The 26927-nt window shown below is 40.6% G+C and overlaps 1 protein-coding gene across 4 annotated transcripts in view; it reads right to left on the reverse strand.

The window, feature by feature from the left end:
• The window catches only part of nlgn2a (neuroligin 2a), a 132560-nt gene that overhangs the window by 51239 nt on the left and 54394 nt on the right, over positions 1-26927 (reverse strand). For 2 of the 4 annotated variants that reach the window (XM_028993410.1, XM_028993342.1), the window contains exon 3: positions 11669-11722. The exons of the other annotated variants lie outside the window; for them this stretch is intronic. In XM_028993410.1, coding sequence (XP_028849243.1) covers positions 11669-11722 — 54 coding nt within the window. The remainder of the gene's footprint in view (positions 1-11668; positions 11723-26927) is intronic. 4 annotated transcript variants of the gene reach the window in all.

Raw genomic sequence — 26927 nt, forward strand, 5'->3', positions numbered from 1 at the left:
ATGTTGGTGGTTGTGTTTGGAGATGTTATGATGATCCCTTTCTTCGTTAAGGCTATAGAAAAATCCATGGTTAAGATCTGTTATCAAAGTAGATTTGTTCCACCACTCCTCTACTCTAGATTATTTCCCAGATAAAAACACCATTGTAGTACCCATCCACCATAGACCTTGGGCCGCTCATATTTAATGGCAATATTAGGTGACATTCTGATTGGTTTATTATACGTTATCCCCAATACATAACTCTAAATAATTAACATTTAGGACAACCCCTGCGCACATAAAAATAGAAAAATGGACCTGGACATGCCTATAAATTACTTTTCTGCATGGCTCTGAGTCAGATCGCTGAAATGGGGCCCTTAACCTCTAAGTCAGGCATGTTGACTTATTTGTGGTACTCAGTACAGTTGTGGTGAAGGTACAGCTTTATTTACCATCTGAATATATCCTGCTAATTTACCTCACATGTTTGCAACCCAGGTCAAAGGAAGGCCTTTGGCAATTGGGCTGAGAACACACAACACACATACACATCTGCAGTCACAATGCAGTGCCATGTCAAATCTATAAACACACAAACACATACACTGTTTGCCCCCTGGCAAGGCTGGCTTTTCGTTCATTGTGTCTCTGTGTTTCTCCAGCGGCACACAACCCAGCTCTATGCTAGAGATGTGCCAGCCTGTGATGCAGGGGATGGGCACAGTCACTGACAGATGACTGGCACTGGAACTGTGGAAGAGTGAACATCGGAAAGGGTGGGTTGAAGGTCCAGTAACATACAGCCCAGACTGACAAAAACTGACAGGGGAGGCCAACTGGAAGTAATGGCTGTTCTGTTGAATGTAGAGAGTTCAGAATAAACCAGTGTAGACTTAATTACACTCGCCAGGCCTGTATTTAAATCTGGTTGCCATTATATATGTCCGTTTTCAAGTTTGATGGCAGACTGTGATTATCTTGTTTTTTAATGCGCCTGTCCTGTCACGGCAAGTCTATGATCAACAAATGCTATTTTAGTATTTTAAACTAATGTGGAGCATCACAGGATTACAGTGAGATCATTTAAAAATTACTTTAAGAGAATAGCAGATGCTCAAAAACATCAGTGAAAACTAAAGGAGGAAAATGATCAAGACACATTTAGGCTTTGTTACCACTCTATGTTCATGAAAACACACCTTCCCCTAGTCTTCCCTGTCCCTCATTTCTCATGTCCTCCCCTGGTTCATATATCTCCTATCTCCTGTCAGAAGGCCTGACACATACAACCCACTGATCATCCCTTTTTGCAACAGTAGGAAAAAAGAAATAAAAACTTTTCTTCTCCTTTCCTCCCCTCTTTTTCTGCTCTTTTCCTGTTGTATGCCTCCATTAACTTCTTTCGCTGCAGCTTCCCTGGGCAAGCCATCAGTGTTACAAACTACCTTCTCTGTGGCTGCAGCCCATGGCTGCCAAAACAAGGGCCTAGTTGATGTATCTGAAGATGGCTGGGTGCCGGCTGGAAAGCTCCTCAGCAGTACATTCCAGCGAGGTATGGGTACTTACAGATTGGACTGGGGAGCAATGCAGGCCAAAAACAAAAGGACCGGCAAAAAGTAATTTGTTTGGTGTCAGAACACATCTGTGCATAAAGGAAAGCTTCTGTTGCAGTGAGGTAAGTCTACACATTGGAGAGGACATATTTTGGTAGCATGCTTTGCAATTGAAAATGGGAATTGGTGAAATATTGGCTCAAATCATGTTCCATATAAACAATTATTTTACATAACCTTTTTTTCATAATATGGCAAGTAAACTTTACAATAATGTTGAATTCAATTAACTTTTTAATTAAATTGTTAAATATTAGTCATGTGCTTATGGTTTACTTTACAATGTAAATTTATATTAAGATTCAATCAATACTTTAAATGTTAGTGTTTATTTACAAGGTTTGTGGGGCATAAGGCAGCCTGCTGGTCATTTTAGTCTTTATTAGTCTTAGTCACGTCCATACTCATCTCTTTTAGTAATGTAATGCAATTCAATATAACCCAGTCAATATAGTATCTTGTAAAACAGACAAAAACATTTTCTTTTAGTCAAACCCTTTTCAGAATTTAAACAAGGTTCTTTAAATATTATATTATTGTTACTTAATAGACTCAAGAATACTCCATTCCAGGCATAGAAGACGCTCTTGTTCCATGTTTTTCAACCATACATTCTGTTTTCTTTTCCACGTCATTGTAAAGAGTGCATCCAAAGATGCAAAGATCGTTTCATCATTTTCTCCCAGCCATCTACTCACTCATCACAAGTATCCTGAATCCTAATTAATACTGTGATTGTGTATTGTGGATTTATGACCAGATGAGAGATACAGGAAACCAAAATGTGATATAATAACACAATTAATTGAGGGGAAATAAAGTTTTCATCAATGAAAATAGAGACATTTTAGTATAGTTTTTATTTAATCAAATTTTTATTCGCCAACAATATTACATTATATAATTCAGTTATTGTCACATGACCAGCATTTATGTCTTGCCTTAATCATGTCAAAGAGGTTTGTTGATGAAGATATTTAGTCATAAATTTCATTGATGAAAACAACACTACCAACACTACCCAATTCTTCTCAGTGGGTTCTTGGGGTGCAACTCACCATTCTTCCCCCTCCATACACAAGTTCTATTTTGGTTTCATCTAACAACATGACATTTTCCCACTCCTCCTCTGTATCATCTGGATGGTTATGTATAGAATCGACAACAGAGTGAATAAAAAGAATGTATTCATGGTTGGGGGTCCTAATGAACCAGAACTGATCACTTCATCGATGGTAACATGAAAGCCCGTTGTAAGTCGCTCTGGATAAGTGTCTTAAATGTAATGTACATTTAAATGTATTTATTCCATGTTCGAATAATTGCTCCAACAGTTGATCTCTTCTCACCAAGCTGGTTGCCTATTGTAGACCTGCACAAGACTGGGATGAGCCAATCTTGTCCCTGGCCAAGACCAGCTCTCTGGTCTTGGCCATGGTAAAAGTTGGAGTCTGACTATTTGAACTCTTTATATGTATAAAAGACACCTGTCCACACCTTCAAACAGGTGACTTTAATACACATGATGAGCGAAGGATAGAAGAGCTTCTTACAGAAGTAACTGGTCTATAAGGGCCAGAATTCTTAGTTGCTAAATTCTTATTTTGCTTATTGCTAAAAACTGTTTTCTGCACAATATACAAATCATACAATTTAAAAATCATAAAATTGGATTTTTCCTGGATTTTTTTTATACTGTGTCTCACAGTTGAAGTGTACCTATCATGACAATTACAGCCTTCTCTAAAATGTTTTAAGTTGGACAACCTGCACAATCGTTGGCTGCCAAAACTTTTTTTTTGCCTCACTGTACGTGCAGTGTACACACATGCACATAAACATACACACCTATATTCTCCATCCTGAACCCAGGTGAGGCCAGGGAAAGCTCCTTGCTTGAGGTTTCACAGTGTGTGCCAGATGCTTAATATGTTTACCTCAGCACACTCTAGCCTTTCTCCCTTTCTTGCTTTCTCTTTTTAGCACAGCAGGAGTCATTGGATCAAGTGCTTTTAAGGTGGCTGAACAGGCCCTCCAATGGATACATGGAGGGTCCAATAGAAGAGCTGTTCATGCCCTCAAAAGAAGAGGAATACTTTATGATCCATTTTTCTTTTCTCAAGAAAAGTTCTATAGTGTGGTGGCTAAAACCATCTACTGGATGAGTTTGTCTGATTGCAGAGAAAAATGTTATAATTAGCTTTAATGCAGGACTGAGGTGTGCTGCTTACGAGTGTATGATAACGAAGATGCGGCAAACAATAAAAGTAATAATCATTTGCAAATTAGTCAACTAATTATCTCAGAATGGGTGGACTGGGTGGACTCCTGTTTTGAGATCATATTACAACTAATAGAAATGTGCTAGAATAAGGTCTACATAAGCAAAATTATGTTTAAGGATAAACACTTTTTTTTCCACATTTGGGAATTGTGACTGATGTGGGTTCATGTATTTGTGCCATGATGGTTACAAGTACTGTGTAGTAGTTGACATTCAGAGAAATTGTCTTGATAGTATTAATGAGGCCTGGTCTGCTAGACTTATGTTTTCAATGTGTTTGCTCTCTATTGGAAATATAAACCAGTCAAAAGCAACATTATGAGTGAATGGCATTGATTGTTTCTTGTCTGAGAAGATGGACCAGGCAGCAGGTGAACATTCAGTCCTTGACATTGATGTGTTGGAAACAAAAAAAATCCATCAGTAAGGATTTGTGCAACCTAATCGTAATGGCCAGATAAGTGGGGTGTTCTCACAGGATGTACAGGGATATACAGTTTATACAGGGAAGAACAACTGGTTAACTAGTGACAGTAATAAGTGCCCCAGTCTCTCTGATGCATATACAGAGCAAATGCAACAGGACAGGTTGGAGGAATATGATAAAGGGTTAAAAGTTCTGACTTGGTTTCCAAAATCTTCAGATATGAGATTAAAGCATCTGTTTGCACTGGGAAAACAATTCCATGGAGAAACAAATCTTACAACTTTTTAGAACTGGTAACTTATAATTGCTAAGATAGCACAAGACATCTTCAAAAGGTCCATGCCTCCATGTGTTAGTTGTGATTTGGTGTCACAAGGGGTATATAATATTAGGCAGGCATTCATGATTTAGATAAAGTAATAGGTGTGCAGCAAGTAATGCTTAATCATGACATTATTATTTGTTATACTACAGAAGTAGTATAATGTAAGTGTTTCACTATAGATGCCCATATCCACAGTGACTTACAATTAGTTCTTACAAGCATTGTCCCCGTTATTAAGTGGGGTTTGAGCCAGTGACTGTGTGCTTAACTACCCCAATAACTGACATAAAAGGTGCCATCTTTAAGGGTTTCTGTGGGTTTGTCAGTTTTTATAAAAAAAATATAATGACCATGACTAATATATCATGGTGGTAGTCACCAAGGCAAAATATTGGGAGTGGGAGGAGTTCGGTGAGGCTATGTATCAGATATAAAGAGGTTCTAGCAAACCATCCGACGTCTCAGGAGAGGAAGGCAGCAACTCACTCACACTGTTTACAGTGGTGACGTTGAATGGAGCTATAGTCGGACAGTGGAAGGAATACTTTGAGGAGCTCCTCAATCCCACCGACATGCATTCCGAGGAGGAACCAGAGCTGGGATACCTGGGTATGGACTGTCCAATCTCTGGGGCAGAAGTTGCTGAGGTAGTCAAACAGCTACACAGCAGCGGAGCCTGGGGGTGGATGAGATCTATCCTGGGTATCTCATGGCTATTGATGTTGTAGGGCTGTCATGGTTGACACGTCTCTGCAACATTACATGGTCATCCGGGGCAGTTCCTGTGGAGTGGCAGACTGGGGGGGTGGTCCCCGTTTTTAAGAAGAGGGACCAAAGGGTGTGTTCCAACTAGAGGTGGATCACACTCCTCAGCCTCCCTGGAAAGGTCTACTCCAAGGTACTGGAGAGGAGGGTCCGGTCGATAGTTGAATCTCAAATTGAGGAGGACCAATGTGGTTTTCGTCCTAGCCGTGGGACTGTGGATCATTCTTTACCCTTGCTAGGGTGATGGAGGGGGCATGGGAGTTTGCCCCACCAATCCACATGTGTTTTGTGGATTTGGAGAAGGCTTATGACCGTGTCCCCAGGGGCACCCCTATGGGGTGTGCTCCAGGAGTATGGGGTGGATGGCCTTTTGTCCCTGTACCAGAGGAGCGTGAGCTTGGTCCACATAGCTGGCAGTAAGTCGGACCTGTCACTGGTTTGTCACTGGTTCTGTTCATAGCCTTTATGGACAAAATTTCTAGGCGCAGCCGTGGTGTGGAGGGTCTCGAGTTTGGTGGCAGGAGAAGGGCTGTCTGGGATTCCTTACTTGGGATACTGCCTTCGCGACCCAGACCCGGATAAGCGGAGAAAGATGACGATGATGACGTAAAGATGGAGTAGAGCAAAAACGCGAACTGAAAAATTTTTGGAACACATTTTTGGATATTTAATGTGTTCTGTTAAATGTAATAGATTTTACAAAATTATTTTTGAGAAAAGATTAATCTTTTTTTCTGCAATATGCTATCTTATTACTAATTGAAAAATAAATTAAATGCACAGATAACATTAGTAACATTTGTGAAATACCTTTATTCACCCTGCTGTAAATAAAGGTAAAATGCTGAGATCCTGTTAATGTAGCTGTGAATGCTATGATATAGCCAAGAATGCTATGAATATATCTATTTACAGGAAAAGTTTAGATTTTGCATGTGTCCAAGTAAATGTCACTACAGCCCACTGCAGTTGCTTAAGGGATTCATTTATAGCAGCCTTAGTGAAGTCTCACTTTGTAGTGTGTACCCATTCCTGTGCATTTTATTTTGGCATTAAACCTGTGTGCTTTTTACATTGGGCCTCATTCCCATTTTCTATTTATTTGTGTTTAAAAAAGCCTGTAAGTTCACACTTCTGCATGAGACAGAGTGATTCCAAGGAATAAAAAAAGATGCTACTTCCCTGAAAAAAGAGCTTAAAATACATAAAGAGTGAAATAGTTTGTAATTGTTGGGCAAAATGATATGCAATAATCTGAATTCCCATGTCTTTTAAACAATATTTAAAATGGAAACCGTGTAATTAGGATAAGCTTTAGGTAAAAACAAAGGCAGAGTCAAAATTACTTTCAAGACAACACTGAAGATATGACACTTTGCTAAAATGTGAAGTAGTCAGTGTGCATCTTGTATAAAAGTGTAAATTTGCTAACCCCTCAGAGTAACTAAACACATTGTTATTAATGTCTAAGCCACTAGCAACAAAAGTGAGAAAAATACTAAGTGAAAATTGTGCCCAATTATCCATTTTTCTTCCCCAGTATCATGTGAGTTAGTGTTACAAGGTCTCAGGTGTGAATGGAGAGCAGGTGTGGTAAACTTTGTGTTATGGCTCTCACATATAAAGATGGCCTGAGTAATAAGAAGATTGCTAATACCCTGATACAAAGCTGCAGCATGGTGGTCAAGACCATACAGCAGTTTAACATGACAGATTCCCCTCAGAACAGGCTTCACCATGGTCCGCCAAAGAAGTTGACAGCACGTGCTCAGAGGTTGTCTTTTGAAAATTGATGTGTGACTGCTGCCAGCATTTCTCCAATGGTGGGGGGTGTCAGCCTGTTAGTGCACAGACCACACAATCAAATTGTCCCAGAAGGAAGCCAGCAAACAGTTTGATTAAGACAAAAAGGCTTAGGACATGGATTACTGGAACCATGTCCTGTGGTCTGATGAGACCAATATAAACTTATTTGGTTCAGATGGTGTCAAGCATGTGTGACGGCAACCAGGTGAGGAATAATCTCCAGGGTTCTTACCCATTTTTACAAAATAATTTTCATGACTTTTAAATTACTCTAACTCGATGACCATATGTTCTCAGAATTTTTCTCTGAAAAAATAAATCACAAAAAGTACAATTCCCCAAAATTATGTTAAAGTAAATTTCAGAGCCCTGAAAAGCTTAACTTAAAACAATCGATGATCGAAATAAAAATCAACTCAGTGATCAGATCACACACCGTCCATATAAAAACACTTTCTCTAAAACGTCCTCATGGGAACACAATATGAAATATTGTCTACAATATAAGTGTTTTAACACCCTCAACACCTGTGAGTGGCACTGTAACTCCCTGCCATCATCACCTGACGATTGCTGAGAATCGAAAATCAAATTAACATTTAAAAAATCAAATGGACAACACGTGAAACACTTTTACCAGTCACCGTAATAAATTTATAAGCAGTGACTCATACAAAATGAATACGAACTATAGACCAAAAGATTGTGTTTGCTGAACGCTCATTTACTGTGCGAGCTTGACCCGTCCCAACCCTTTTGAAGCCTGACCCAACTTACAAGACTTTCAGCTCTAGCCTGGACCCGTCAGATAGACAGAGTGGGTGTAGCCATGGATTAGCGCATTAATCAGTTAGACCTGAGACCTTTGCACGTATTACAAGTCATTTTTCCATTTTTGCACTAAACAAAATGCATCACCTGACACCTCATTTATAGCATGAGTAAAATGATGAAAAGAACAATGCATCTATAAAACACATTACATGCAGCAATAAATGTACCAGTCAAGTGTTCCCTCTCCCTGCTGCCTTTCAACAACAGGCAGCAGCAAACTGATCATCAGGCTGAGATGATAATCAAGTTCAAGCCCTTAAAACACTTGCACTTTTAATTTAGATTTTCTGTTAATTTATCTTGTTTTAATTTCAGCTCATGAGGCCGTATAAGCAGTAACACTTTTTCAGTAAGTTACGTTTTTGTAGAATTGTTCTTCAAATGAAGAGCTTTGTAAACCATATTGTTGGTTAATCATTTACAAGTCAATATTGCCTATATGGACAGTTATTTAAAAAAAAATTACCTGTGGGGTTTAAACACAGTTTAGAGTAGGTGGGCGATTAGGAATCGTCTCTGTTGTGCAGAGCCAGAGAATAACAGCAGCTGTATTCTCGTATGGCTGCACAATTAATCGGATTTTAATCACAATCCCGATTTTGACTGCCATGATTAAATTAAGATGATCATTTTCAATATTTTCATTTAAATAACCAATCCCTATGGGTTGAACAAAAGCACTGACTGAGTGGCGATCTCAAATTTTGATGTGAGATGTGCGTGGCTGTGCATGCATCTGCAGGAAAGTGTCCCTCATTTTGGTTTGAAAAAGCTGGCAACCCTAATTGATAATAGATATATAAACCATAGACACATACACTAGATGTCGCATTCAACCTCTCAGCATGCATCAATACTGCCAGTGTTGGGAAGGTTACTTTTAAAATGTATTCCACTACAGATTACAGAATACATGCCCCAAAATGTAGTTTGTAATGTATTCCGTTAAGTTACTCAATGTGAGTAACGTATTCTGAATACTTTGGATGCTATTTACAACTACATGAATGTAGCAATCACAGATTGGTGATGAGTAATAGTAATAAATCACACAGCAATAGTACATCGAAGATAGTGAAGTGGCACATAACCCAGGTAGCTACCACAACTAAAACAAGGGAGTTGCAGTAAAGGTTATTTATTTATTTTTTTTAAAGAACTTACTTCAAGATGTTTCTTAGGGTTGAATGTGGAGTCTTTTGACGCTGAGAGCAGCTTGGTTGCTGGCAAACAGTGTTTGCATTGCATGGTCAAATTTCACACATCCCTTTCTTCTTTAAATGTGAAGTGGTGTTGGAATTTCGAAGTAAGAAATGCATTTCTTGTAAGTAAGAAATGCTCTGATGTGCTGGCTCCAGGTCCATCAACGTTAACAGGACGCTTACATTAGAGCCCCTTATTGCCTGTTTTGTTTGGGTTTCCGGTGTTCTGACGATTTATGCTGCTTTGTTGAAAAGTGGTACCGTATAGGGTTCCACTTCAATGACAATTGAGTATAATCACTGTATGAGTATGAGGGGCATGGTTTGATAGGGGTAGCATCCTTTGACAGACAAATATCCCTTATCAAATAATGCTCCCAGTACAAAATCACTTTAAATGGCACCAATACTAAAGTCCATGTGCACTGTAAGAGTATAAAGATCATGGTGTAATAGTGAATTGAATCCTATTTATTTACAATTTCAGGGATAGCATGGATAGCGCAAACTTGAGGGACTCCCATTGCTTCTCGATAGACAGCATGTTTCGACAGAACACCTGTGTTATGCGTGGTCCATGCTGTGTAGAATTACCAAAATTAGAGAGGAGATAGAGAGGGGATAGCCTAACATATGAAAGAGGAAAAGACCACCGTGTAATCCATTTATTTCAACAAAGTAACTGTATTCTGATTATCACTCATTTAAACAGTAACTGTAACGAAATACAGTTACTCATATTTTGTATTCTAAATATGTAGCGCCGGTACAGGTATTCTGTTACTCCCCAACACTGAATACTGCAGTCATATTTGGACAGGGTTGCAACCTCATACAATCCTGTTTCTCTGACGGTGCGAGCAAAAATGCTGGACTTTTGCACCACATACGGCTATAATTACGAGCAAAAGAATCAATGCATAACATTTCATAAGTAAGATTTTATTTTATGATCTTATATGTAATTTTGTGTTTGACAAATAACGTTATTCAGGTTACAGACCAGATAATCTTCTTCCCACCCCCACCCCATTGGACAGGCATAGGTTCTGTTCTGACACCTCTATATATTGCTTAGTTAGTTCATTGTATTTAGTTCTTGACAAATCTATACAAAATGCCTCTGTTTATGGACCTGCACTGTTTTTTTCCAAACAAGCAGGTAAATGAATGTTCATCTTTCATATTAAACATAAAAATTAAGCATTCTCATAGTGATTTGCCTTCAGTCATCTTTTAAGCCAGAAAACGTTGACAGGATGACTTTTTATCTCCAAAAATCTGAAAGCCTTGTTCACTTACTGTTTATTTCAAACAGAAAGTGCAATAAAATGCATTGTACCTAAAATTATGAGAAACAATAGTAATCATGCTTACAATATTGATAAAAATAATCAGGATTATCATTTTGGCCATAACCATGCAGCCCTACGTTCTCTGTATTCGGTAAGAAGAAACTGGGTGTGTTATAATGTAATGTAGGCTCCACCTACCCTGTTACAAATAAAAAAAATTACTATTCCACCAAGAATTAGAGCTGACCATTTCTTCCTTCAAGTTTGCACAAGCCAGAGGAGACATGCAGCTCCCGAGGTCCTGGAATATTTTGTATTTCGAAACTTTTCAAGACCTTGAAAATTCTCTTTTAAATTCCATGACTTTTACAGTTTATTAATGGCAGTAAGAACCATGGATCTCTAACATCCACAATGCAGGAGTGGCAGAAGATTCCAGTGGCAACCTCTAGTGAACTCCATGCCCATAAGAGTGACAACAAAATATTGACTGACTGGGCACAAAATGGACATTTCACTCACTTATGTTGGCAATGGTTAAGACATTAATGACTGCTTTTTTGAGGGGACAGGAAATTATGTTATGCAAGCTGTACACTGACATTATGTTATATACACTTTCATATCTTCTGTGCTGTCCAAGGGAAATATATAATATATTTTTTTATGTGACTGTTTTATTCACTTTTGTGAGATATGGGTGTGTGGATCTCAATCTTTAAAAAAAAAATCTAAATATCCTAATGATTAAAGCTTTGGCAAATAAATATTTCACTAAAGCTGTCAAACATGTCGTTTTCTGCATTCTGAAATACAGGCTAGACACCAAGATATGTTAACACCCCTGAGAACTCTGAATGAGTCTATGGTTAAAGAAACTCTTCTTATGAATATTTAAAGAACAAATGCTCTGTAGTATATGCAATGCTTTCTAAAGGTATTTCATCAATCCTTTAAAAGCAATGTGTCAGACATTATATATACACACACACACACACGTTTGTTTACTGTATCCCATAACCCACAGCAAATAAACGAGTGTCTCAGATAAAATTTGTAAATGCCCCCAAAACGATGTATAAAAAATTCAAGAAAAAAAGAAGAAGAAAAAAAAAACATGCAACAAAAGTACCTTCATCTTTCGGCCTGTTCATCGAAGATTCATCATGTTTTTTTGTGAGTGGACCTAGGGTTAAGAAAAAAGGGGGGAAAAAGAGAAAAGAGAAAATTCAAAAAAGATTACTCTGGCAAAAAAGACAAAAAATCAAAAAAGAAAAGAAGAAGGAGTAAAAAAAGACAATATTAACAAGAGGTCAAAGTTGTTATGCCTATTTTGCTTGATGTTTCATTTTTAAAGAAGACAAAAAAAAACCAAAACAATACAGTAGCCCAACAACAACAGTCTCATCATGGCAAGAAAGACAAACTTTTTGCAAAGTTAAAAGAGAAAATGTGCTATCCCTTCCACCCATGGGAAATTTATCATTGTGTTTCACCTTTAAGTCATGTTTATTCCTTTTATTTGGCTTCAAGGGAGGGAAAGAAAAATCACTGAGGAAGAATAAGGAATTAACCTCAGTGGCACTCAAGAAGAAAAAAAAATAACGCCTTCGCACTCTCTCTTACATACACATGCACGCACACACACACACTTTTTCTAAAAAGGATGATGCCAAGGGTGAGACCCATGGGGAGGGCATGAAACCCTGTCAAAACACCCACAAATATACACGAGGGAGCGTTTTAATATTTCAGAGTAAGCTCTCAGCACATGTTAACCCATTGCTTCTGTTCTTTTTCTTATTTTTAGAAAAAAAAAATCTGCAGCAATAGTACACAGCAATTATACATTCATTTATACATGCAGCAATACACTGCATAACAATCCTTACATTCTCTGAAATCTATAACTTTAACTTTACAAAAGAAACCACATGTTGGAAATGAATGTTACATTTCTTATAAAAGAAAAACAACTATAGGTTGTGAAGTGAAAGTGATTGTCATTGTGTGGTACATGATAGTATGAAATCTGCACATAATCCCATGGACACACCAGGGACCCTATATTTCACATTTGTGTGTGAATCTTTGTGTTGTGAATCAAGTACAGTTTTTTCATTTTCCCTAAAAATGTGGATCATCTGGTTTACATTTATATTTTATTTTTTTAAATGCACTTTTTGAGACATTTCGATCAGCCAGTGATAAAGGCTCCTCCCATGGCTCTATATAACTTTATCATTGGCTGAGTACATCCCAGATACCTGTATGCATTCCTCCAGGAATCAAGTTCCCCACACCTGAATTGGTTTCTATATAAATTTAACTGCATATGGTTCAGTGTTATAATTAGTGGGAACAGTGGGGGTTGCAAATGTTTACTTTGTGCCCAAGCAGGTATGTTTCCTCAGAAGAAAATAAATTCCAGGTAAAAACACTAATAGATCATTAATACTATATTAATATCTATATCTACTTCACACTTTTCTGTGCTATCAAAAACATTTCACTATGTGTTTGGTCCAAAGTGCAGTTCTTCTATAAGAATATGATACATGGGTAGACCATTGTAGAAATAGAGCTAACAGAGTCTCCATGCAATATAGACAAATACAGGAAATGTTGTTCAACCTAGGTCTAGTCAAACCTGTCAGCATTGTTAACAAATCTAGCTGTCTCAAGATCTTGATTTCAGCTTTATGAATCAAAATGATTAAAGGAGTTCCTGCATTTGGGACATCAGAAGAACAGCAAACCATGTAAAAATGAATTCTGGCACCTTTAGGTGACTTTACCTTTAGGAAAGTCCAAAAGTGGAGGTACAAGACAGTACAGAACCCCTGTAAATGATATATTTAAGATGTGAATGGCATATTGAATGGGGTGAACAGAAAGGCATCAAAGACATTGAGGTATCAAAGATAAAAACACTGCACATAATTCAGATTTTCTTTTCACATGTCATAGATTGCCTTTGCTATTTGCAAAAAGCAGACATATGAGGTAGTCTGACAGAGTGAAAAGACCAATACTGGCTCAAGAGCTTGTGAAATGACAGTCTATGTAGACTGGCTCCATTTTCCCCCATCGCTATTAAATTGCTTGAGAGCAGCATGATGTAAAAATTAAGAACCAGAAAGATTTGCATTTCTTTCCACAATAGCTGTCAATCTGCTTTTGCTGTACCTTCTGCAAAGCTTTGTGAGTGCGTGTGTGTGTGTGTCTGTGCTGGCACACATGCAGAAAAAACGACTTCTTTTAGCAAAACTAAGCAAACCTCATTTCCCCCCTTATAGCCTTGGCCTAAACAACAACACTAACACAACACAAATCAGAACAGTGCCCAGTCTTAAGAGCTGCACCTTGTGTACGCATTTGTGTTTGTCTCACAATGTCCTCACAAACATTGAAATATTGAAATATCTTATTATATACAGGGTTATGACATTTATAATCAACAAAAATGTTATATGTGTGCATGTGACAACAGTTCAGTCCTTTCTTGTATGGATGAGTCACCTGCATACACACACACACACACACACACACACACACACACACACACACACATACACAGGACATCACCAGAGGAGCTTGAGTCTGCCACCCTTGCCTCAGAACAGACCTCATCAGCAGATGGTGTATGTGTATGTTGCACAGTTTACCTTGTGGAAAGAGAAATGCCCCATCTGAAAACATCCAGAAGGATGGATAAAACACTGCTTTGATCACACTGGGTTAGGGTTTTCTTTATTACATTTGAACTAATATTAGTGGAGTTGAATAAGACGTGAGAAGAACAGACAAAAAATATAAACAAAAAAGACTTTTAAACAATGATATTTTAAAAAGGTTCACTATGTGAAATGTGGGGTGATCAATTTACAAAAAAATGAAGTCAAGATTGCTCTGAAACTATGAATGGCTACATTTTGCCACTATATACATAATCATGTGCAGATGAGAGACCACAATGGCCTAGAGTTTGTCATTTTTATGTTGTAGTTGCAGTTGGACTTGGCTGGAAGTATTTTCTAAATGCTTAGAAAACCACCTTAGGTTCTGCTACATATTTGGAAAGAAAGGAATGAAAAAGGGATATTCATTTGCTACTGCCTCACTTAACAATTTGTCCCAAAGTAAAAAACCTAAGGGAACCTGCATCTACCAAAAGGTTATATCAAAAGGTTCTATGTTATATACACTAAATACATACACTACATGATACTACTCTCGCTCACTCTTTTTTTCATAACCACTCAACGCCATAGACATTTGGCATGGGGCAGGGACTCACCCGAACAGTGTACCAACCAACCTCATATATATGTGTGTGTGTGTGCGTGAATGTAGGATTGTGTTCAGGTATATGATCAATCAACTCAGAATAAGAAATAATCATTTGCTCAAACAGAAAAAGCCATGTAGGAGGCATAAAACTTGATGGGAAAGCGCTAACAAGATGGGGCTGTGGAAGACGGTTTCATTACACAGGTCAAACACCAAGGCAGAAACAACACAAGGTAGTATCACTGCCTCATTAAAGACTTTACCAGACAAAGCCTTCAAAGCAGACTGGAGTTTCAAGTTAAACTTTTTTGAAAAAAATCGTAGACACAATGGTTGGCCAAGTAAATGACAAACAGCCATACCTCTGGCATGAAGACAAGACCAAGAGGGAAAACATGGCAGGCCTGCTGAGCAGCATAATAATTCCTTGCAAGTTTTGAGCTGTATTTCCTTAACTCCTTAGTTCTGTTATTCAGGGTCATGGCTGCTGGAGCTCCTCCTGGGACATTTGATGCAAAGCAGGAACTGACCCAAAATTCTAACGGCCAATCAGCTTATCAGAATGCGTTACATCATCACTGCAAAGCACAAGTAATTATCATTTTATCATTTGAACTTTGAACATGATGCTGTTGGAATATCCTATTTCCCCCTGCACAGAAGGACTATGGCTTGGTGCAAATGTCTAGCCACAGCGTAGAAAGTTTAGAGGTTCCATTGCCAAATGATGGTAGAGTGGGCTCATAACATAATGAACTGTTGTGGGAAGCAGATGGTGATCGACATGGTTGAGGCCAGCAGGTCGAACAAGTGGACAAAAAAGACTGCTAAGAAATAAGTTTTCCCTTCTACAAGGTTCAGGCCCACAAATTAAAAATGATGCTGGTGCAGAAGGTGGATGGAATTGAAAAGCTTAAGTCAAAGACAGAGCACCTATATGAGCTGAAGGCATTGGATGAAATGATTCTGATAATGGAGTTCCTTAGCCAAATAACTAAAGAGCTGAGTGAGACAAGCAAATGCCTTTGGCAGAAGCACAGAATTTCGGAGCCTTCCGCAAAAATAAATAAATAAATAAAAACACAAGGAATCAGTTTTGGAGTAGATTTGCTACACAAAAAATAGCACAAGATAGAATATGAAATAGTCCTTCATGAAATGTTTACAAAAACATTTCACTGTGGTTTCGGAGTTACAAAAATAAAAATAGTGCAAAAAAGATTCAATTATTCAATTACTCATAATTTTATAGATAATTTTATGATGGACCTTCAGATTTCACAGAGCTCTCTAAACTGTCACATGATTCCATCATGTGACTGGGAGCAACACGGAAACGAGGTAACGTGACTCCTATAAATTGGCGAGAGAGCAGCTGCCAGCTGCTCGGTCATTGAATGACACACGTCATTAGACTTGGCTCTGAAACCCTCACTCAAAGTAAGATCGTACCTGTCCTCTCTGTTATCCTGAATCCTGAACTAATTCCTGTCATCCCGTTCTGTCCTGTCTTGTGCCTTAAAACGCGAACAACAACATCAGCGTGGTGTTGCGGGTCGCGCCGTTCGCAGATTAACGCGGAGGAACTTACCTGCCTCCGTGCGTCCCGCCACACCGAGGTTTCTCGTCTCCTCCTACACGGCTCTCTCGTTCTGATCCCGGTTCGTGTGACAGAATGACCGAGCCAGTAAATGCTTCAGATTTCACTGCTTTATGTGATCGAGTAGCGCGGCAGGAAAATCTGATTGAATGTCTGTCACAGGAGGTTTGCTTCCTGCGGCAGCGTTTGCATGAGATGACTGTCGCACACCGAGAGCATGAAGCGGCGAATGCTGCGCAGGGTCCTCTCCCCCCCGCGGTTCCCGAACCCAGTTTGGCGCTCCCGGAGCGCTGTAACGGGACCGAGGGGAACGGCGAGGCCCTCCTCACCACTTGGTTTTCGAGCTGCAGCCTGGCCGCTACCCATTTACATTTACATTTACAGCATTTATCAGACGCCCTCTTCCATAGCGACGTACAATCAGAATCTACAGGGACAGTCCCCCCTGGAGCAACAGTCCCCCCTGTCTTGCTCAGGGACACAATGGTAGTAAGTGGGATTTGAACTTGGGTCTTCTGGTTCTTAGGCAAGTGTGTTACCCACTAGGCTACTACCACCCTAGCCCAACTCCCTATCTCGAATCGCCCTATTACTCACATTACTCGTCGGTCCCGCGGCAGAGTGAGCGTGGCCGCGCAAATCAGCTCACCCAGTTCTGCATCCCTGTCATATTCTGAATTTGTGGAGGAATTGAAAAACACCTTTTGCCATCCGAACGGTGTGGAAGACGTCGCATCGCAGCTTTACCATCTGCGCCAGGGTTCTTCATCTGTCAGCCAGTTCACCGCAAGATTCCGGACCCTGGCTGCAAAGACTCCGCTGGATGCCCACGCCCTCCGGATGATTTACTATGAAGGACTGGCCCCACGAATTCGTGGGGAGATGGTCAGCCGGGAGATGCTCCCCAACCGCCTTCCTCACCACCTCAGCCCACCGTCACTCCTCCAGACCATAGGGGGGAACCCATGCAGCTGGGACGGACAAGCCTCATGCCCGAAGAAAAGCAGCAGCGTTTTCGGGAGGGTTTGTGCGCGTACTACGCTTCCCCTTCACACCTCCGCCTGACATGCCCTATTCATCCTGGAAACAGGATGCCCAGCTGATCAGCACGGCACAGTCAGCTGTGTCACTTCCTCCCCATCTGATGACGCCGACCTCCCGACTCACTCGTCCGGCCGTCCTGGAATGGAATCAGCGAGTCATCTCCACCACAGCCTTTGTGGATTCCGGGGCGGCTGGAAATTTCATAGACCACTCCTTCGTCCGACTACATCGCATTCCCCTGGAATTCCTCACAAATCCTCTCACAATCACCTCCGTGGATTGTCATCCGGTCATTCACCGCACGGTCCCTCTTCAACTCCAGCTCGACTCCCATGTGGAGAAAATCCTTGTGACCAATCCTTGTGACCAATATTATCACCTCAACACTCTTCCTCGGGTTCCCCTGGCTGTCCCTCCATGAACCCCATCTTTCATGGTCATCAGGCATGGTTTTGGAGTGGGGAGCGCACTGCCATCGCCATTGCCTTCTGCCACAGCCCTCCCCGTCTGCCACCTCAAACCCAGAGCCGACCCGTCCAGAGTTACACAACGTCCCCTCCTGTTATCATGACCTAGTCACCGTCTTCAGCCCAGCCAAAGCTGCCCAGCTGCCTCCCCATCGACCAGGCGACATGGCCATTGACCTGCTACCGGGAACCACTACCCTGAAAGTACATCTCTACTCCCTCTCGAAAGCAGAGCAATTGGTCAAAAATCGAACACCATTACCCCTAACCAACACCGCCCTCGACGCCCTCTCGGGAGCAAAGTACTTTACTAAGCTGGATCTCCGTATGGCCTACAACCTGATTCGCATCTGAGAGGGCGACAAGTGTAAGACCGCCTTCATCACACCCACTGGGCACTTTGAATCTCTGGTCATCCCATTTGGTCTATGCAATGCACCCGACGTCTTCCAGCAGTTCATCAACGATACTCTCCAGGACATGTTGGGATGGTGGGTGTATGCCTACCTGGACGATGTACTCATCTACTCGCCCACCCTGGAATCACATATCCAACACGTGAGAGCAGTACTGAAGAGATTGCTCGCCCATCGACTGTACTGTAAGCTGGAGAAATGCGACTTCCACCAGCGCTCCACCACATTCCTGGGTTTTACCATCTTGTCCCAGGGTGTGGCCATGGAGTCCAAGAAGCTGGAAGCAGTGGCGTCGTGGCCCCTACCCACGACCCTGAAACAACTGCAACAGTTTCTTGGGTTTGCGAATTTCTATTGTCGCTTCATCCGTGGCTACAGTGCGGTCGCAGCACCCCTCACTGCTCTCACCAAACCTTCATCAGGTCCCCTCGGCCCGTCAGTTAATCCGTGGTTGCCGAAAGGCCTGGAAATCAGCGCGGTCAGCCCTCCTTGCCGCCTCACGAAGGATGTCCACCCAGCATGACCGCCGGCACCCTCGCCAACTGCACTTCCGAGTGGGACAGAGAGTGTGGCTATCCACACAAGATCTACGTCACAGGAACTGTCCCCTCGATACTCAGCCGGATCAACCCCCTCACCTACCGTCTTCAACTCCCTCCTGCCATCCGTGTCCACCCGGTTGTCAGATCCACTCTTCATCCTCCGGCTCCAGAACCGCCACCGCCACGCATCGTCGACGGGGGACCGGCGTACACAGTGGAGCGCATTATTGCCTCTCAGTGCAGGGGTCGGGGGGTCCAGTATCTGGTGCATTGGACCAGCTATGGACCTCAGGAACGGTCCTGGATCCCGAGTCGCTTCATCCTGGACCCGTCTCTGGTGACTGAGTACCAATAGAGTACCGCCTCCACTTCGGGGCTGTCGGGGGTCGGCCCTGGAGGGGGGGTACTGTCACGCATGATGGAACATGATTCCATCATGTGACTGGGAGCAACACGGAAACGAGGTAACGTGACTTCTATAAATTGGCGAGTGAGCAGCTGCCATCTGCTCGGTCATTGAATGACACACGTCATTAGACTCGGCTCTGAAACCTGTCCTCTCTGTTATCGTGAATCCTGAACTCCTTCATGTCGTCCCGTTCTGTCCTGTCTTGTGGCTTAAAACACGAATGACAACATCAGTGTGGTGTTGCGGCTCGCGCCGTCCGCGTTCGCAGATTAACCCGGAGGAATTTACCTGCCTCCATGCGTCCCGCCGCACAGAGGTTTCTCGTCTCCTCCTACACGTCTCTCTCGTTCTGATCCCGGTTCGTGTGACATAAACATTGTAATATGTGAAGGCAAATATCAACTGTATACTGTATACTATGTATACAAAACTTTCTGTCATGGGCAAAAGTTTTGAGAATGACACAAATACTGATTTTAACAAATGTTGCTGCTTCAGTGTTTCTAGATCTTTATGTCAGTTGTTTCTGTTGTGTATTGAAGTATAATTACAAGCATTTTATTACAAGTTTCAAAGGCTTTTATTGACAACTATGCAATTTTTATTTGCAGTGTTGGCCCCTTTTTTCAAGACCTCTACAATTCGCCCTGGCATGCTGTCAATGAACTTCTGGGCCAAATCCTGACTGATGGCAACCTGTTCCTTCATGATCAGTACTTGGAGTTGTCAGAATTTGTGGGGATTATTTTGGCATGTGCCACGTCACGGTGCTCCATCATGCTGGAAAAGGTATTGTTCTTCACCAAACTGTTCTTGGATGGTTGGGAGAAGTTGCTGTCGGAGAATGTTTTTTGTACCATTCTTTATTCGTGGCTGAGTTCTTGTGAGTGAGCCCACTCCCTTGGATGAGAAGCAGATCCACACATGAATGATCTCAGGATGCTTTACTGTTGGCACGAGACAGGACTGATGGTATCACTCTGATGGTATCACTCACCTTTTCTTCTCCAGACAATAATTTTTCCAGATGCCCCAAAGAGATCAGAGAAAATGACTTTACCCCAGTCCTCAGCAATCCAATCCCTGTACTTTTTGCAGAATATCAGTCTGTCCTTGATGTTTTTCTTGGACGGAAGCGGCTTCTTTGCTGCCCTTCTTGACACATGTCCATCTTTCAAAAGTCTTCGTCTCACTGTGCATGCAGAGTCACCCACACCTGCCTGCTTCCATTCCTGAGCAAGCTCTGCACTGGTGGCACCCCGATTCCACAGCTGAATCATTTTTAGGAGACAGTCCTGGCACTTGCTGGACTTTTTTGGGCACCTTGAAGCCTTCTTCACAACACGTAAACCTCTCTCCTTAAATTTTTCACTTCTTTTAAAGCATCCAGTCTGCTCTTCTAACTCTATCAACATGACAGAATGATCTCCAGCCTTGTGCTTGACAACACTCACACTTGTGATAAGGAGTGAATCACTGAAATAATCTCAGGAGACAAATGCAGTGGAAAAAAAAATGCTGAAATGCAGTGGAAATGTGTTTTTGGATTTAAATTCTTATTCATGTAACATTCGGGAGTATGTGCAAATGGCCATAATAAAAACCGAAGCACACAACTAAAAAAAATGTATTTGTGTCATTCTCACAACTTTAAACAATAAAAACAAGTCATGGCTTAATAAGCTTCATTTTTAATATATTTTTTTATATTTTGTTGAATGATTACAAAGATCATGGAGGGCGTTGCTTATATGACTGACACAATATTTAACTGAGAATCATATAATTCAGTTAGCTTCTACATTTACATTTACAGCATTTATCAGACGCCCTTATCCAGAGCGACTTACAGTCAGTATTTTACAGGGACAGTCTCCCTGGAGCAACTTAAGGTTAAGTGTCTTGCTCAGGGACACAATGGTAGTAAGCGGGATTTGAACCCGGGTCTTCTGGTTCACAGGCGAGTGTCTTACCCACTAGGCTACTACCACCTAATTATTCATACATAGTCATTTAAGCAGTGCAGTTTGATTTTCTGAATTTAGCATTTAGGGTCTTAACTGTATGAGTGCTCTGCCGAAACTTAGTGGGATTCCCCCATTACTCATGATTAATCTGATTAATTAAATAGTGAGGCAAACAGCCCAGTTTAACTGGTCATTAAACTCACTACACTGTGACTAAAATATGACCTTTGCTGTAGGCATGGTCTGGTTAGAACATTGTTCTTTCAACAATGTTTTGCTGTTAGTATGGATTTTAGGGTGGATCTAGTTATGCTAAAAGCTTTATAAAAAGTCAGGCACTGTTGCCTGTCTGGCTGTGTTGCCACTGTGGGTTTCCATGACAACAAAGGTGAAAGGTCATATTGGAATGTAGGCCTAAGAAATAGAACAAATTTCATCTTTGTCTTACCAGTCCAACAGTTAATGAGACAGAACTTCAGGCCTCAATCAGAATCCTTTTAATTGGACCTTTCCTTACACAATGTTTTCACAGCATCTTCAATATATTTTCCTTTCTTTCTTTGCCTGTGATATAGCTGATCCTTTCAATGAAACATATGGTCAATATTAATATTGATTACCAGAATTATAGCAAAGGCATACAAAATCTTCCTTTTGTCTCATAATGAAGAGACATGGAAAGCAGCATGGAAGGTCAGCACTCTTAGAGTGCAAATCTCACAGAAGATTGGCAAATATCAAGCTTGATCTGGCATCCCATAAAATCGATTTCTCACTTTTATGCATGTCCACGCTATAACCAGTCCAGCTAAAAGTTTAAAACCTTGCCCAAAGAATTAAGTGTGTTGTACTTTTAACATTCTGTAGTGCATTCTTCACAGAACCTCATTAGAGCTCACTCTCCTAAAATGACGCAGAGATCTGTTTTTTTTTCTAAAGAAATACAGTATTCTTGCTGAATTGTGGGAGGTTCAGAAAAAACAAATGAAAAAATAAAACAAGTAAATAATAATTTTATGACTGATAAATAGAAGATTATGTGGATTTCTGAAACCAGTTCTTGCCTTCCTAATATAATATGTAAACAGATAGTCTACTCTCAGCTTTCATCATTGTCTGTCTTAGGGGAGCACTTGTATCCTGAATTCCCTCCATGAAAAGTCTGAGGGCAAAGATTTTACCATAGAAGAAAAAGCAAAGCAACCTTGCTCTCCTCTGCCATCCAAGTTTGTCAAATCACATATCACATTTCCTGGATGGCGGTACTAATGCACTGTAATGCAGAATTTCACTTGCTATAAGGATTTCTCCACAATGGTTTTCAGCTGTCAAAGTAAGGTGCACTTTGTCTATTTTGCATAAATTACTGCCAGAGTTCGAGAGGATAAATAACACATTTATTTTATGTGCCTATATGGCATGCAAATTTAATTGTATTGTTTTCAGGAACTGTTTTCTGAAACCGCCTCTAAATGGCCCTCGAGCTTCGCATAGATTATTTTATTAAATTGCTAATGAATAATCGTAGCAAGGCTCAACGTGTCCTAAAGCATGCATAATTGCAATGGGGTTTCATATATTTCAAAGGACTGAACAACATGGATAAAGATCAGGCCACACTTTCAACACTGAAGGTTGTTGAGATATCAAATACCAATTTAAGCATAAAAATGAGTGGTCTATACCTAGGGAAGGTCTGCAACCTGCATACTTTACACTGCCTAAATATAATAAATGATTAGCTTGTGTAAGGCTTTGCATTAAACCAAGATCAATCTGACTGTGCAAAAATCCTCAGTGCTCCACTGTAACAAAACATTTTCAATTAATTATAAGCAGTTCCTGCTGGGAAAACCTAAAAAAACATCAAAAAGCTGCTTCTCTCAGTAGCACTTGGATCATTTACCATGCCACTTACCATTGTGGTTACTGGTAACATTGTGGTTACTGTCCAAAACAAAAAAAAATAGTACAGTACCAAAAATTGATAATCATAATACCTGGTATAAAGTGGTGCCATAATTTCAAGTTTTCTGAAAATACTGTGATGCACAATGTGTGAAAGTATTGCTTGATTGTTTGGTTTATGGATAGGTTGGAGTTACAGGTGGTGCTTACTGGCAGCCCATATTCCTGTAGCTATAAGCTGCTTTAAATAGCTGCTACAGTCCCACTGCAGGTGGAGGCCACTGCTTTAAATGGTTATGTCTGCTCTAGTTACTCCGGTTCTATGCCTCACTGCTCTTCTCCATAAACGAAAGCGGACTTGGGCGGCTTTGTCCTTTGTCTCTGTCTCTACAAGCCTGAGTGTTATTGATCTGCCGGTGATACCGCTGACAACGATGGGTCTCTCAATAATATAAAAGAGAGAGAGAGGGAGCAAAAGAGAGAAGGGGGGGTGATTTCATACAACAGAAAGTGGTTTTAAATGGGAAATAAATGGAACAAAATGGGCGTTGAAATACATGGTTTAATAATGTTGCACTGATATAAAAGTGATTGAGAGAAAATGAGAAAACACAAGTACTGCAAAGAATTGTGGTGTGTGTGTTTTCTAAAAACCTGTGCTGCTGGTGAGAGAGAGGGAATGTTGAGTGTGACAGAGGCATTTGGAATGGACAGAGTGTGAGTGAACAGATTGGTGTGTAAAACAGAAGGCTGCTCAGAAAACCCAGATGAGAAGGACCATGAAAAGGACAGGAATAAGTGAAAAAGGGTGTAAGAGGAACAGGTTTAATAGGATAGATTGTGTGTTAGGAGTACTTGCAGATGATAGATTAGGGTGTGTATAGTGAGGAGCAAATGTCTTTGATTCATTTTTATCCCACTGACCTGGCAAAGACATACTGTGACCGACGATTAATTTGGGTTGAACTCTGACCTCTGCATGCTGTGATACATGGACACATGACCAATAAAAAGCATGCACCGAAAACCAAGATGGAGGAGACATTGATCGTAGCAGTGAGTATAGGTTTATGTTAGTATTTAATTCAACCATATAATCATACCCTGACATACCCTGAGAAGGGAGGCCAGGTATTTTTTGCAAGGGTTTTTTGACTAAACCCTGGGGCAAGAATAGTGCTTTCCCTGGATGCTGCATTTATTCTGAAAACTGCTTTACCGGATATTTTCAGTGTTAATGTCCTTGCATTCATCACTATTTTGTGATGTGGCTTCCAGTTGCACTTGGGGGATTGTGGGAAATGTAGTGTAAATAGCAAATTAAATAATAATATCCGTCAGATTTAATTTTTTGCTTTTATCTTAAAATCTTAAAAACCCTATTTTACATGATTTTCCTTCTCACAAATCTGGTTATATAGTCTATATGTAAAAATCTGTATTTAATCAATAGAGAAAAAATTTGTCTTAGAGACAACCAGCCAATGCCCATGTGCGTGAAAATGACTGTGAGCTTGTAGGAAGGCTGCGGGTGAATTTTTGGAGTCGACTCTGTTTGTGCGAGGTAGCTGTTTGAACAGAGGCACAGGGAGAGTGGCCAGATGGGATGACATTTACGGAATGGTGACACCCGGGAAGCCATGAAGGTTAAAGTGATTTCTGTATGACACCATGCATTGAGAATTATGACTCTGGAACACACACACACACACACACACAATGAATGCCAGACAGAATTATGCATGACACAGAAGATCACGTGGTCACTATGAACCATGTTTCTTAATAATAATCATCTTGCAAAAACAATAACATTATTGTAAAGGCAAGTACATCTTCAGAAATGACACATGCCCAGGGCAAATCATTCTCTTCCAGTGTTTCCTAAAGTCATGAATCGGATAGCTGAGTAAATGTTCTGGGATCCTGATCATAAAGGGTTCTGTAGTGTAAACTGAAATGCTGAGCTGAACATAGTGAATCCATCACATACCATAAAAATGTGATTATGTTATTAGCAAATCCAAATCACGTGATTAGGTTAGAGACACGGTTCTGCCGGAATGTAATGTGCTGAATGAATGAACATATCTAGAATGAATTGTAGCCTTTCTTACTGTAAATCGAAATGATCTGGTTGTATTCTATTATTGAATGTACTCATGCCTCACCCTATATCCAGTTTTCTGGTCTGTTCAATGCAGGTCTCTCAGATTATCTGTTCAACCTAAACCAAGATTATCTGTTCAACCTTAAACCCATTGTATTTCTATTGCTTGTTTTTTTTCTTTCTTTCTTTCTTTTTTGATGTGATTTTTGTCTGAAAATCAGATTTATGGAAGTGAATTTCAGGCTACATAGCCTTTTATTATTGTTGTCATTATTGTGAAGACTTGGTAATGATAAGCATACACATTATATAATACTGAAAGATCAAATCAAGTTAAAATGAGGACTTCCCTTGAGGGCTTTGTGAGTCCTGCTTTGCGTCGTGGCTCAACTCCTGTGATGGCCCTGCCTCTCCCTGACAGGCGCCTGCTAATCTGGCTGGTTTGCTGTGTAATCTACCCAGTTTGCCCAGGAACAGCATTTCCCTTCTGTCTGTTAAAAAAAGCAACCTAATCCACTTAAAACATGCTGAATGTGTCTGTTAATCGCCTTGACTATGCTTTCCATCTGATCTGCTCCTGCCATTTAAAGAATCTCTCTACATTCCACAATGTAGCACAAGAAAGTTGAACTCAGAATTCATGCAATTTTGCAGTTGACTGTAATGACAACTTTCTTTTTTCCTGTATGGAAGCTAAGTAGGTCTACGCTTTAATGCCAGCTTCCCTCTTTCCACTCTCCATATATCTGTGTATGAGATCTTGTCCCTTCATTCAGCCTTTTGTGAAGCACCAGCAAAAGAAAGTGTGTGAGACCGAGAGAAAGAGAGGAAGGCAGAGAAAAGGATGGAGGGATGAAGGGGTAAGGGGGAGCGAGTCTGATTTGCATTCAAAGCCACTCGCCACCTCAGCTACAGCCGGCACTGAAGAGATGGCCCTTTGAGCTTCAGAGGGAGGCAGTAAGGATGGGAGAGGGAGCAAGAGAGAGATGGAGAGACACTGAGAGAAAATGATTTGAGTGTGTCTTTGAAAGATTAGATAGATTAAACAAGATATAAAAATGTGTGTGTGTGCATGTGCAAAATGCAGTGACAGAGATAGACACACGCAGAGAAAGGGAGAGAGAGCATGCATGTATCTTTGGACATTCCACACACCACACTATAGTCATGTTTTAATGTTGTGAAAAATAAATATCCTAGCAGTACAGCAGACAGAGTTCCCATGTTCATGTCAAAAGATGCCCTGTGCTCATGGGAGTCTTGTTGAAGTGACTTCCTGTTACATGCAAGTATGACACCATATCATATGGGCTTCTTATTACTGCCCTTTTTTTAAGGGATGAAAGAGCTGAAAACAAGGAGTCTGCTATAATTTGGTGTGAGCTTTAGAGAGGTAACAAAGATTCTGAGAATCTTCCACTAAAAAAATAGAAAAAGTAGATAGATAGATTGATAGACAGAGAAATAAAAATGTATTGAAGCTTCCTCCATTGTAAAAGGTTCAGCATAGTGTGAAAGGCCCATGACCCTAGAGAAACATCTGTGAATATGTCAGTGCCGAACACATATACACAAACTTACACAAACCCTCCACCCACCTCTTTTGCTCTGTCTCTCTCTCTCTCTCTCTCTCTC

The sequence above is a fragment of the Denticeps clupeoides genome, chromosome 1, assembly GCF_900700375.1.
Source record: "Denticeps clupeoides chromosome 1, fDenClu1.1, whole genome shotgun sequence".
NCBI classification, from domain to species: Eukaryota; Metazoa; Chordata; class Actinopteri; order Clupeiformes; family Denticipitidae; genus Denticeps; species Denticeps clupeoides.